Below are 12,847 nucleotides of genomic sequence, written 5' to 3'. Positions count from 1 at the left end.
AAAAAAAGGTTGAGAAAATGGCAGTCCTAATTTACGCATGAAGCAGCTGAGTGGATCATCTCGTCTGCAATAACCCGCCCGTTGCATGTTTCTGGGTGTCCAAAGAATCACGGAGGAGGGAGTGACGATTCAATTTGTGCGGACAAGCCCAACAACTCCATTGACCGACCGACTAATGTATTAACGTGCGCCGCGTATTTAATCAATCGTCCCTCATATCATTTCATGGTTGATCCTAAAAAAAAAGTGCATGGTCGATCCCGTTCGTGCCTGCCCAGCGTCTACTACGATGATTGATCGTCTGAGGTTCTGCGGCAGTGTTGATTGTTTTTTTTTTTTGAAAGAGCGCAGGAGAACTGCGATTTTATTAAGCGGAAGGACAGCCGGGGCCAACTGTACAAAAGAGCCGGCCGCAAGAGCGGCGGCGAAGAAAGAAGAGTCAAAAAAGGAAGGAAGAAGAGAGGCAACTACTCCCAGCAAAGGTGTCGGCCTCCAGCCAACGCCCATTGCCTAGCTTCGTCGAGCAGTTGATCCAACACCTGAGAAACCGAATGCGCGCTGCTTCTGAAGATACGGCCATTCCGTTCCCTCCATATGAACCATAGGACCATCAGCGCCATCGACTTGCTGTGCTTGGCCAAGGGCGCATCTGCCGAGAGGTTAGAGAGCCACTCGTGGAGGGACGTCGAAGGGGACAGTGTTGATTGTACTACGAGCTAGCGTGCATGCACCACCGCACGGCCGGTCAGACGGACAGCCTATAATAATGCGGGTTTAGATGCGGTTAACCTGTCAATTTTGTCGTCGGAGCACGAGGGGCTAGAAGGGATCCTGGCGCCCGTAGCCCGCCCCCGTGACACAAGCCAACAAGGCGGCCATGCCGGCGAGCGGCGACCAGGTTGGCCGGCCTGTCTCGTCGATCAGATTCTGGCCAGCGCACCGTCCGGTTTCGGTCGAAACCATGGGCTAGAAGCTGCCCATCATGTGGCACTTCCCGGCTCCGCTACCGTCCCAAAACCCAGTCACGTCTCGCGATGCCGCCGTGCACTCCGGACGTCACAACATGCCAGCACTTGGACGGTCGCCGGACGCCGCGTCCGAACACGAGCGATCACCAACCGGCGCAGCGCGTGGCCTGCCGCGATGGCTCTGACTGAAGGGTGTGGCGCGACGTGGCGTAGTATTTGGCTGCACTCGTCTCCTGCTCGAGCCGACCTCGAGGCTGGTGTCGCTTCGCGTGGTGACTACACGTCCTGCTGATGCATGGGCGGCGAGCTAGCTCGGTGCACGCGCGCACGGCGCGACACGGGGGGACGCCGTGCCGTGGCGGATCCATGGGCGGCGTCCGCAACGGCAGCGCAGTCCAGTGCACTACCATTACCATATATGCATGCAGTTCATGGGCGGCGCTCGCTCGGTCGCCCCACGCACTTACGACGGACCGGCTGTAGCAGGCCCTACCCATTTGGCACCCCACTGTCTGTACAGCGGCCGGGGCATGCGTGCGTGGGCTTCTCTGTCGTCTTCTCTTCCGGAGGACCGAGTTATTAGATCGACTGTGGCCTCCCTGATGACTCCGTCGCTGTACAGTAGTACAGGCGAGGAGGATCTGTCTGTACTGTATATGTATGTAGACGTGAGAGCCTGTACGTACTTGGGCTGGCGGTCGACCATTAACCTAATTAATTCCTCCATGGTCATCAGCGTTGATGTATCATCACTGGCCAATTTGCGACGACATGCGTCGGCAACGGCGGCGGCGTTTCTACAGCTTCACCTCCATTGCAAAAATTTCTACATCATCAACTATATTGCAAAAGTTTCTTTCAGAATATCACCTGTGTTGCAAAAAGGTGAAGACAAAAGAAAAATTGCAACATTACCTACGTTACAAAAAGTCTGCAACATGACCTCCGTTGCATAGAATTCTACAAGATAGCCTCTGTGCAAAGGTTTCTGCAACATTACCTCTGTTGCAAAATTTAATGAGTGGCACACGATCTGATGTGACGGCTCACGACCCGGCGGACCTTTTACCCATTTACCCATTTAACACCCCACTGTTTTTCCTCGGTCGTCTTCTCTTCTCTTTTCTTCGGGCAAAACGACCCAGCCTCCCTGATAGCTCCATCGCTGTACTGTATGTACACATGCCGCGAACCTGAACGTACTTGGCGATCGACCGTCAACCAAATTAATCCCTCCTCCTCTCTAATGAGGCCTTAATGGCCTCACTGATCACCAGCACCAGCCCTGATGTAGCAGCTAATTCGGTTCGTACGTGTCCTTGGCTTGTCCCTGTCACCGGATCTCAACGTCGGCCGCCCTCCCGTCGCCTCGCCGCTTCAAGTCATTTTCCTTCACTGTCCGACATCCCGCACTGCACACCCTTTAAGTCTCCATCATCTCTTTCCTGATGACAAAAAAAAGGCGATCGAGGTGCGTACGTTGGTGCCGATGCTGCCGTTATGCTCAGCCCATCCCGACCTGCGGGGCCGGGTCGGGCCGGGCCACGGGATTTGCGTGATCGGACCAGCAAAAGGGTCGACCGTGCCGGTCGAGCCGATATTATTCCGCTCCACGCCCATAGCTCCATGTCATGCCGTGCTAGTATATGCAACATGTCTTGCTTGCATCAGGCTTGAGACTTCTGTTTTGTGGGCTTGTGCGTGTCACTTCACCTCTGGGTGCCAAATCAGATGCAGGCACCGGTCCGGTAGTGTAGTGTCGACCACCTACCGGCATCGCCGCGCTTTCCGAGCGTCTTGTGTCACAGGTGGACTAACGGTCGAATTGCTGGGAACGGCCGCTTTTTTCTTCTGTTTTGCAGCCGTTGGGAGCACACCCACCCAGCACAAAAAAGGCCGTCTGAACCTCTCGAGGTTTGAATCAATATAAATTTTGCAGACTGCTACAAAAGGCAGAATGCAGTGCAGGCATCACCGTCCCTGGAAATCATGGCGAACGCAAGCTCGTGCTGCGGTCAAAGCAGCAAACCCCGATCTTTGGACGGGCCAGTGGAGAGCGGAGACAAACAACGTGTATCATGTACACCCGGGGTGCGCCCGTGGTTCAAGAAATCTCGCCAAAAGTGACTAGAATTTCCTAATGCAATAAGGTACACCGATACAATCATACAAACATGTGCGGATATAGATAAAAGAATGGATACACGACGTGCACATACTTCAACCCATAAGGAAGGAACATGTTAATTTTAGGTTTCCCTTTTTTGTTTTTTGATCTTTGAGTGGAGTTTGAAATTGAATCTTTGAGCCTGTATATTCAATTATCTTCAGAAATTTTGGAACATCTGGCGAGGGTTCCCCCCTTGTTGTGAACAAACATGACATTAGAGGTTGCAAGCCACATCTCTACTCCTATAAAATACCCAGTTGGTGGTGATGGTGTGCCTGCCATACCTGATTTTTGACCGTCAGATGTGCATCCAACGCATGGAAGCTAACTATGGTTTATGTTTGTAAAAAAAACCTTATTCTCTTCGTTCAGCTCCAGCCATCCCCTTCTTATCCAAATCCTATGAGCGAAGGCATTGGATCCTTCACGAAAACGAAAGAAAACAGTGGAACCAAAGACGGCAGCGCCGCTGCCGCTCCACACACCGCCGGCGCCGCCGGCGCTGCCGATGCAGTCCGCTCCTAACACCCTCTTCCGCCTCCTCACTACAGCAACATCCCCACCGCTCACTACCACCTCCCCTCTCCGACCCTCCCCGATTTCTCCCCCCGCCTGCCCCGTCTCCTCCGACGCCGACGTCGGCAAACACGCAGCCGCCGCCGCTCATCCCCGGAGTCCGCGACGCCTCCTCCCTGGTCCTCTGAGGTAGCAGCCCCTGCGCCCACCGATTCCCCCTCCTCCCGGTTGTCTCCCCTACCCCATCTACTCCGACGCCGATGTCGGCAAGTACGCCGCCGGCGCCGTCCGCCTCTGATTCCGCGACCCCTCTCTTACCTTATTCTCTGACGCAGCAGCCCAGCCGCCCACCATCTCCCCATCCTTCCCGGCGTCTCCTCCTTCCCCCACCCCATCTCCTACGACGCCGACGTTGGCAAGTACGCCGCCGGCACGTTCCGTCCCCCGAGCTCGTGACGCCACTCCTGCCTCATCCTCTGATGCAGAAACCCGGCCGCCCACCACCTCCTCCTCCTGGCCGGCTCTTCAGCGACGCCGGCGCCAGCTTCCCTGCGACGCGCTCCAGGCCATTCCCTTCGAGTACTTGCTGGTCCACACCCGTTTCCTCCAGTAAACTCTGTTTCAGAGACGGCTGGTCTGGTGTGATGGTTGCCTCTGCTGTTGCCTCTCCTTCCTACCCGTCCCGCCTCCAAATTTCAAATTTTCTGTCACTCAAAGTTCAAATCCGCGCGCCCAGTTCGAACTGTCCAGAAACTACTCCTGCAGCCCAATATAAATAAGTGGGCAGGCATATGGGACCCAGGCTGCTCAAACTACACCCCCAAGAAGTCACACATTGGTCATGCCAACCTTCAGATCGAACGGAGTGTGAGGAAGTGTGATTCACTGCTCTTCACCATCTAATCTTCTTCGTCAAGGGCAAGGTATGGGTTGTGAATGAATATTAAAATCTTCTCTACGATCTCATCAACCATTGCTTCATCTTTGTTATTAGACAACCCCGTCTGAATACTGTATCAGTAGCAGTTGGAGAAGTACTGAATGATACACATCTTACATAGCTGACTCCCAACATCCTGGATTATTTATATCTAATCTGACTGCAGTTTTTATGCATTTCATAGCTTATTTCCCGTCTGAATACTGTATCAGTAGGAGTTGGAAAAGTACTGAATGATAAAACTTTACATAGCTGACTCCCAACATCCTGGATTATTTATATCTAATCTGACTGCATTTTTTATGCATTTCATAGTTTATATTTCATCTAACCAGTCTGCATTTTGAATGCATTATTTTGTAGCCAAGTCCAACAGAACTTGCTCCAGTGGCACGCCAATTCCTCATACAAGTATATTTATACGCGAGCCAATAGATATGACAAGTTCAAGTCAGTCTTCTTTGGATGATGAAGTGACAAACGAATCATCTACGATTTTTCCTACTAATGGCATGCTCATATCAACTGAGGGCTTGGAGCGAGGAGAAAGCTCAAAAGGTAAATCTATAAGGCGAAATTCTGTGCATAAGTAATTTTATTTAACTACTTAATTAATTTCTCATTAAAATGCTATAGGACGAAAGCGTGTATGTGAAGCAATAAGATATGCTAGCCGTACACCAGAACAAATCCAAGCAAGGCGAGAACGTGTTAGAGCACGTCGGCAAAATTTAACACCTGCTGAGAGGGAAAAGATTAATGCACAAAGAAGAGAGAAAAGACAACGAATGGCACTTGATGAGAGGAATGCAAGCCAACGAGCACGTAGGCAAAGTTTGACAATAGATGAGAGGCAAGAAATAAATGCACGCCGGCGAGCACGTAGGCAAAGCCTACCACCTGAAGAGCGGCAAGCACTCCTAGCTCAACGTAATGCAAGCTACGCATCTAAACGAGATGCCCTCTGCAGGGATTCTGTTGCACTACAGTGCCCTACAGGTTCATTGATGGGACATCCATCATCAAGTTCTTATGTCTTTAGCCACCCAGGTACGCTCGCACAAACTTCTGCTACAATTCAAGGTAATTCTCACACACATCTGTATATATGTAACAACATCGATCTTCAAATTACATTTAGGAGATGATGATACTATCCAGCACATGGAACTCACATCAGTGCAATGTCCAACATCTACTTCAGTGGACAATCCATCATCACCCCATGATGGTTTCGTATATTCAGATTCCCCAATAGAAAGCTTTGTCGCCGATGATGATGATTCTCACATGTCTGAAGAACAAGACGATGAGTACTTCACATTTGCTGGGAGAGGTATTGCCAATGCCATGGATACCTTATTTCTCTACATACAAAAAAAAGCAAGACCTATATAAGGCCATTCATCTCATTATATGTAGGTGACGATGAAGACTTGGTAGATGCCTTTACAACAGACACCATTGTCCCTGACCTATATGATCGTGTCTACCACAATACCAGTAAGTACTCACATGTTGACACCAAAACCTGATTGCAATCACTGTGGTGCAAAGAGGTTCCAGTATGAAACAAGTGGATTTTGTTGTCGGTCCAGAAAGATTAACCTAGCACACTCAGAACCTCCCTTGGAACTTCAAATGTTATACACAAGTTCAGATCCCAATGCCGTGCATTTTAGGGAGAACATTCGGTACTTTAATGGACACTTCTCATTCACCACCCTTGGAGTCAGTCTGGACAATAAATACACAAACATGAGTTCAGGAGTGTATACGTTCCGAGCTCACGGTCAGATTTACCACAACGTCTTCTCATTTGGTCCAACTCAAGATGGACCTAAGCATTTGGAGCTCTACTTCTATGATGATGATCCCAGTTTACAACATAGGTTTCGGCGCTCCCCAAACCTAGACCGAGATGTCATTCGTAAGCTTGTCGACATCCTCAAGGATAATCCTTATTCTGAGACATTCAGGAATCTAGGTGGAGTCGATGACCTTGAGGAATACCGTATTGAACTAAACACCGACATGAGGTTGGACCAACGGAGATATAACTTGCCTATATCATCGGAGGTTGCGGCTATTTGGGTTGAGGGTAATGAACTATGTAAGCACTTTGATCGTAGCATAGTACTGTTTGGTAACGACAACAAGAGATATAGCATCCAGCCATATTATGGATGATATGATCCGTTGTCTTACCCTTTATTCTTTCCAAGAGGGGAGATTGGTTGGCATCCCGAAATCCCAAAGAATGGCGTCAACTTGAATGAGATACTTCAATCTCGTCGCAGTGGTCGACATAGTCTAGGTAATTCATATAACGGAAATAGCATGTGTTCATTTTGTTTATCCTCATTGTACTTACTTTTCTTAATATTTCCTCTTGTTACCTCTCATTTCCATAGGTACATATACAAATAGTCGATTATGCGTATTTGTTAGAGACTACTATTGCTACAAGTTTCAAATACGTCGTGGTGTATTTAACACCATGCTATACGGTAAACGACTGTTCCAACAGTATGTGGTTGATATGTACATCAAGGTTGAAAGCTCAAGATTGGACTATATCAGAAATCACCAGAAACAAATACGTGCTAATCTATACCAAGGTGTTGTTGATAGCCTTCAAGCTGGGGAAAACCGTGCGGATGAAGTGGGCAAATGGACTATACTTCCTACATCATTTATTGGGGGAAAAAGAGATAGGAGACGAAGGTATCTTGATGCCATGGCCTTGGTGCAAAAGTATGGGAAACCAGATATATTTTTAACCATGACTTGCAATCCAAATTGGGATGAGATAATTAGTGAGCTAGAGCCTGGACAAACCCCATAGGATCGCCCTGATCTTATCGTACGAGTATTTCGAGCAAAGTTGGAAGACCTCAAGATACAACTTTTTAAGAAGCACATGCTCGGTAAGGTAGCAACATATGTGTATGTCGTTGAGTTTCAGAAAAGAGGTCTACCACATGCTCATTTCCTCCTAATCATGAAGGGGAGGTACAAGCTAACTTGCCCAGAGCAATATGACTGTCTAATATCTGCTGAATTGCCAGACAAATCCAAGTACCCAGAGTTGTACAAAATGGTCGTCAAGCACATGATGCATGGCCCTTGTGGAGTCCTCAACCCCAAGAACGTGTGCATGCAAAATGGTAGCTGCAAGAACTACTATCCACAACCATTTAATGCGTCAACCCTTCAGGGAAAGGACTCATATCCCATATACCGGAGGAGAGATGATGGACGTCGTGCGAAGGTACGGGGTGAAGATTTAGACAATAGGTGGGTTGTTCCATACAATCCTTACCTACTAAGAAGGTATAACTGCCACATCAATGTTGAGGTTTGCTCAAGCATAAAAGCTGTGAAGTACCTCTTTAAATACATATATAAGGGGCATGATCGAGCATCTGTTTCTATCGACGCGGTGGATAGTGACGGAAACATTGATGAAATAAAGAAATACAGAGATTCCAGATGGGTTACACCACCAGAAGCATTATGAAGGATCTATGGTTTTGACCTTAGTGAGATATTTCCTTCTGTTAGGCAGCTACAACTCCACCTCCCTAATATGCACATGGTGTCATTCCCGGCGGGCGCAAATCTGAATGATGTCCTCTCCCAGGAAGGAGCTTCCAAGACCATGCTAACCGAGTATTTTGAAGCAAACAAGAAGTATGAGTTGGCCCGGGGAATTTTATATAAGGATTTTCCGGCATCTTTTATTTGGATCTCGGGTGGAAAGTATTGGAAAAGGAGGGATGAACGCACACAGATCGGGAGAATTGTATCTGCTCATCCAGCCGAAGGGGAGAGGTATTATCTTAGAGTGCTTCTAAACCATGTCACAGGTGCTACATCTTTCCAAGACCTAAGGACAATGGATGGTATTGTTTTCCCGACATTTCGTGAAGCTGTTGAAAGGAGGGGTCTTATCGAGTCAGATAATACTATTGACGAGTGTCTTAATGAAGCTGAGGTTTTTCAGATGCCATCTTCCCTTTGAAGGCTATTTGCCACTATATTGGTCTTTTGTGAGCCCAGTAATGTGCGTGGTCTATGGGACAGGCACTTGGAAGCTATGACAGAAGACTATCGACTAAACCACATGTCCCCTCATGCAGTTGAGCAGATGGCTTTGTTAGATATAAAAAGTATGCTTGAATCGATGGGGAAGGACATATCATCATTCCCTCTTCCAGAAATTGATGAGTCGTATGATGGCTCAAATAACGAGGCTAGGGAGATCACAGAGGAGTCGACGATAGGGGTGAACCCAGAACACCTTGGCTTTTCATCTTTCCTAAACCCAGAACAGAGATATGCATATGATGAGATACTTGCAACAATCAATAGTGGCCAAGGAGGTGTGTTCTTTGTTGATGGACCAGAAGGCACTGGAAAGACTTATCTATACAAAGCACTACTTGCAAAAGTACGTGGTGAGGGTAAAATAGCTATTGCAACAGCGACATCAGGCGTTGCTGCATCCATCTTGCCCGGCGGGAGGACTGCACACTCAAGGTTTAAAATACCATTGAACATTGAAGATGGTGGAGTTTGCAGCTTCACCAAGCAAAGTGGGACAGCTAAGCTTCTTATGAGCGCCTCCCTCATAATTTGGGATGAGGCCTCCATGACAAGGAGACAGGCAGTCGAGGCCCTTGATAATAGCATGAGGGACATCATGGCTCAACCTGACCTGCCATTTGGCGGAAAGACTGTCGTGTTTGGGGGAGATTTCAGACAAGTGCTTCCTGTTGTTCGCAAGGGAACAAGGTCACAAATAATTGACGCGACGCTACGCAAGTCTTACCTTTGGGAGAGTATGAGACATATAAGACTTGTCCGTAATATGAGGGCTCAAAGTGATCCATGGTTTGCTGATTATCTTCTGCGTGTTGGGAATGGCACCGAAGATACTATGGATGATGGTTACATACGATTCCCAGATGAGATTTGTGTACCATATACCGGCGTTGCCTCTGATATTGACAAGCTTATTGAAAGTGTTTTCCCGATGACGCTAGATGAAAACCTCTTGGATCCAAACTACATAACGTCCCGAGCAATTCTATCAACTCGGAATGAGTAAGTTGACAAAATCAATATGAGGATGATTGAGAGATTTCCTGGGGAGGAGATGATATACTATAGTTTTGATCGCGCGGAGGATGATCCACACAACTACTACCCTGCAGAATTCTTGAATTCATTGACACCTAATGGTCTACCTCCCCATATCCTCAAGTTGAAGATTAATTGTCCTATTATATTGTTACGGAACATTGACCCAGCGAGTGGGTTGTGCAACGGGACGAGGCTGATTGTCCGAGGGTTCATGAGGAATGCAATTGATGCTGAGATTGTGCTGGGCCAGCATGCCGGTAAGAGGGTGTTCCTTCCTCGAATTCCTCTTTGCCCATCAGATGATGAGATGTTTCCATTTAGGTTCAAGAGGAAGCAGTTTCCAGTCAGGCTTAGCTTTGCTATGACCATTAACAAGGCACAGGGACAAACTATACCAAATGTTGGTGTATACCTCCCTGAACCGGTATTTTCACACGGGCAACTCTATGTTGCTCTTTCTAGAGCTATATCAAGAAGTAATATGAAGATTCTTACTGTCCCAGAAAAGCAAAAGGAAGGCCAAACCAACTCCAATGCAAATTTTACAAAGAACATAGTCTACAAAGAAGTTCTCAGCGTGTAGTTCAAGGTATGAATCACTCGAGTACAATTCGATGGCTGTAGAAATTCAATCTATCTAGATTACTAGGCTCAATCATCTAAAATTGCTTGCCAGCTATTATGGTTCTGAAGTTTGTGTAGAGGACTTTAAGAAAAACAACTAAGATGCTTGCATTAGCGTTCATGATATTTTTTGCAGAAAATATTATACATGTATTCAAATTGTTTTTGGTAGTTTTCTTTATTACTTCCACTGTTCAAATAATTTTGGATGACACCTACAGCAGGCCGTTTTTCATCGACGCCCCTCATTTGCTTGGTAGCTCCACATCAAAAATTTCAATTCACACCTCGAATATTTATTTCCTTGCTGTCTATTATCGGCATCTTTTTTTTTGTGTATGTGTGGAAACCTGGTTGATGCAAGAAAGTGAAAAGAGGGCCAGTACTGATGTTTTTGTATGCATAATATGTGCATGTGCATTCGCCCCTTCTATATATACACATGATTCAAAAGCATGTTTTACTGTACATTTTGTTCCTTTGCTTGGTACAAAATGTATTGCAAGTGTTATTCATTGTTTTTTCCTTGACTAAATATACTACAAACCATCTACAGGCTAATATTTGTTCCTTTCCCTGAATATACCTGACTGTTACGTATGCTGTATTGATTGTCTAATATCCTTTATTCTTTTTAGGTGAGCAGATGGATGATGTGAGAGGCCCAAAACTAATATGGTTGGCATAAATGTTTTGAGCAAACAGCTAAAGAGGAGTTCACAGGGCTTGCATTTGACGAAGCCACTATTCGAAGGATGCTGGCACATGGCACATCATTTTGCCATAGTAATCTTGCTTATGGAGCCCGATTATTTTGGTTGTACTTGTATGTACTCATGTATGCAAGTTATGCACCAAGTGTTTTATTTTATTGTTTTCTCTTTTCTCATGTGAGTTATCGTGGCTTGTTACTGGATGTGATATGTTTGTGAGGTGCTCAATGTCTTTACCATTTCTAGCAGATAATTGTGTGCGGGCTGGAGTTGTAGTCCATGTTAAGCAAACAGAAGCCAAAGACAGGCAAATGGAGAGATAAAGCTGGTGAATGTTGTCACAGTTGCTACGTGTGTAAGTTGCTACGTGTGTAGACGAATTTTATATTTGCCGCATGCTCTCCCCTTGATATAGGATAGAGCGAGCAATTAGAGAGTTGTGTAGGGAGAAGGTCTTCCTACGAGATGTAGATGGACAATAAAGAGTTTGGCTTCATGACGAAGGGGTTCATCGATTAAAAAACATATGTTTGATTGTGCTCGATGTCTATTTATCAATAATAATATATCACTACTTTAATCAATGTATGAGTTCCTGACTATAACTTAGGTCCACCTTATCTTTTTTGATCCCGTAGCGTAGCACGGGCATCTTACTAGTAACCAATAAGAAATCTTACGAATATGCTTCTTTTTCTTTGCTATTTTGGCATGTGATTGCTTTCCACACCGCTGAGTGGCATCTCGTGAATACTTCAGTAAACTCCCTGTTGTCCGAAAAGATATAGGATTGTAAAATGGGCAGTCCAAATGAACATATCCAGTGCAACCCGTACACCCAGTTCAGAAAAACACTTGTTAGAAATTGAAAATAATTTAGCAGTACAACATATATTTACCATGTCAAAAAATGGATGAAGCATTTCGTGCGCACTGGTGTGGGGTTTCTAGGCCATGGGATGAATATAAGGCGATAGCACCACTTAGATGGTCTCATGTTACCAATTCAAAAAAAATCAAATTTAAATTATTCAAAAAATTCCAAGAAAATTTGTGAATGTTCACAACACATGTGTCTACTAACCCTAAAAAATGCAGATCCAAATTCAAAGTACATATATAGAAGCAAAAAAGACAAAATCAACATGAATAGTGTCAATAAAGACAAAAACATGAATAATGTGAAAATCTACACTATTCACATCTGGATTTGTCTTTCTTGTTTGTCAATGCGTATATCAAATTTGGATATGGAAATTTCAAGGGTTAGGCACATATGTTTTGAACATTTATGATTATAATTTGTTGAAGCATTTAAATTTGATTTTTTTTAAATAATATCATGGGATTATGTAAGTGGTTTGTTGTGATGACATACTCGCCCCTCTCTCTGGGGAGCTCTTGAAATGTCCACGTGCCTTACTGGCAGCGGCTCAGCTGGGAGTATAGAACCTCATGTTGGAGATCAACTGCCAAGTCAGTCAGTGCCTATGGCTATGGGAATCAGCAATGGAAGGGCGATAATCTCTCGTTCATGTGTTGCTGTAGATGAGGAGTCTACCTCAAATTTCCATGGTTTTTAGCTTTTTTTTGTTGGGCATAGTGCTAACATTGCGGCCCAATTGTGTGGAAAAGATGCCATTGATCTACATACTTCTACTTAAACTCTTTTTTTAGAAATGAGAGCCTGTTTGGAGAGAACTTTTGTTGTAATTTCTCAAAAAAGAAACTCAAACTTTTGATGCATTCCCTGGCTTTTGGGATG

At 45.8% G+C, this 12,847-nt stretch overlaps 1 protein-coding gene across 12 annotated transcripts; it reads left to right on the top strand.

Annotated features, from left to right (window-relative positions):
• The first annotated feature begins 3,398 nt into the window (after positions 1-3,398).
• LOC123105816 (uncharacterized) lies at positions 3,399-11,565 on the top strand. Of its 12 annotated transcripts, XR_006451017.1 has the most exons (8): positions 3,400-4,577; positions 4,958-5,152; positions 5,231-5,644; positions 5,736-5,930; positions 6,017-10,002; positions 10,067-10,145; positions 10,249-10,334; positions 11,008-11,565. XR_006451017.1 is itself a non-coding variant. In XM_044527969.1 (6 exons), exons 2-6 carry the CDS (start codon positions 5,032-5,034, stop codon positions 11,055-11,057), a joined length of 861 nt encoding a protein of 286 aa, XP_044383904.1. In that variant the 5' UTR covers positions 3,505-4,577; positions 4,963-5,031; the 3' UTR covers positions 11,058-11,547. The 12 variants fall into 12 exon arrangements, 4 of the variants coding, with proteins under 4 accessions (XP_044383904.1, XP_044383903.1, XP_044383902.1 ...); XR_006451015.1 differs by having other exon boundaries at positions 10,067-10,334; positions 11,008-11,564; XR_006451016.1 differs by having other exon boundaries at positions 6,017-10,145; positions 11,008-11,563.
• Positions 11,566-12,847: the final 1,282 nt, after the last annotated feature.

This window comes from Triticum aestivum, chromosome 5A (genome assembly GCF_018294505.1).
Source record: "Triticum aestivum cultivar Chinese Spring chromosome 5A, IWGSC CS RefSeq v2.1, whole genome shotgun sequence".
NCBI classification, from domain to species: domain Eukaryota; kingdom Viridiplantae; phylum Streptophyta; class Magnoliopsida; order Poales; family Poaceae; genus Triticum; species Triticum aestivum.
Note: the sequence above shows the minus strand (reverse complement) of the source record. Positions and strands in the feature narration are given on the sequence as shown.

Coding starts and splice junctions, on each gene's coding strand:
- LOC123105816 (XM_044527966.1), top strand. CDS start 4,942: ATGCATTATTTTGTAGCCAAGTCCAACAGAACTTGCTCCAGTGGCACG. Junction 5,153..5,230: donor GCGAGGAGAAAGCTCAAAAG/GTAAATCTATAA, acceptor AAAATGCTATAG/GACGAAAGCGTGTATGTGAA. Junction 6,098..11,007: donor TCGTGTCTACCACAATACCA/GTAAGTACTCAC, acceptor TATTCTTTTTAG/GTGAGCAGATGGATGATGTG.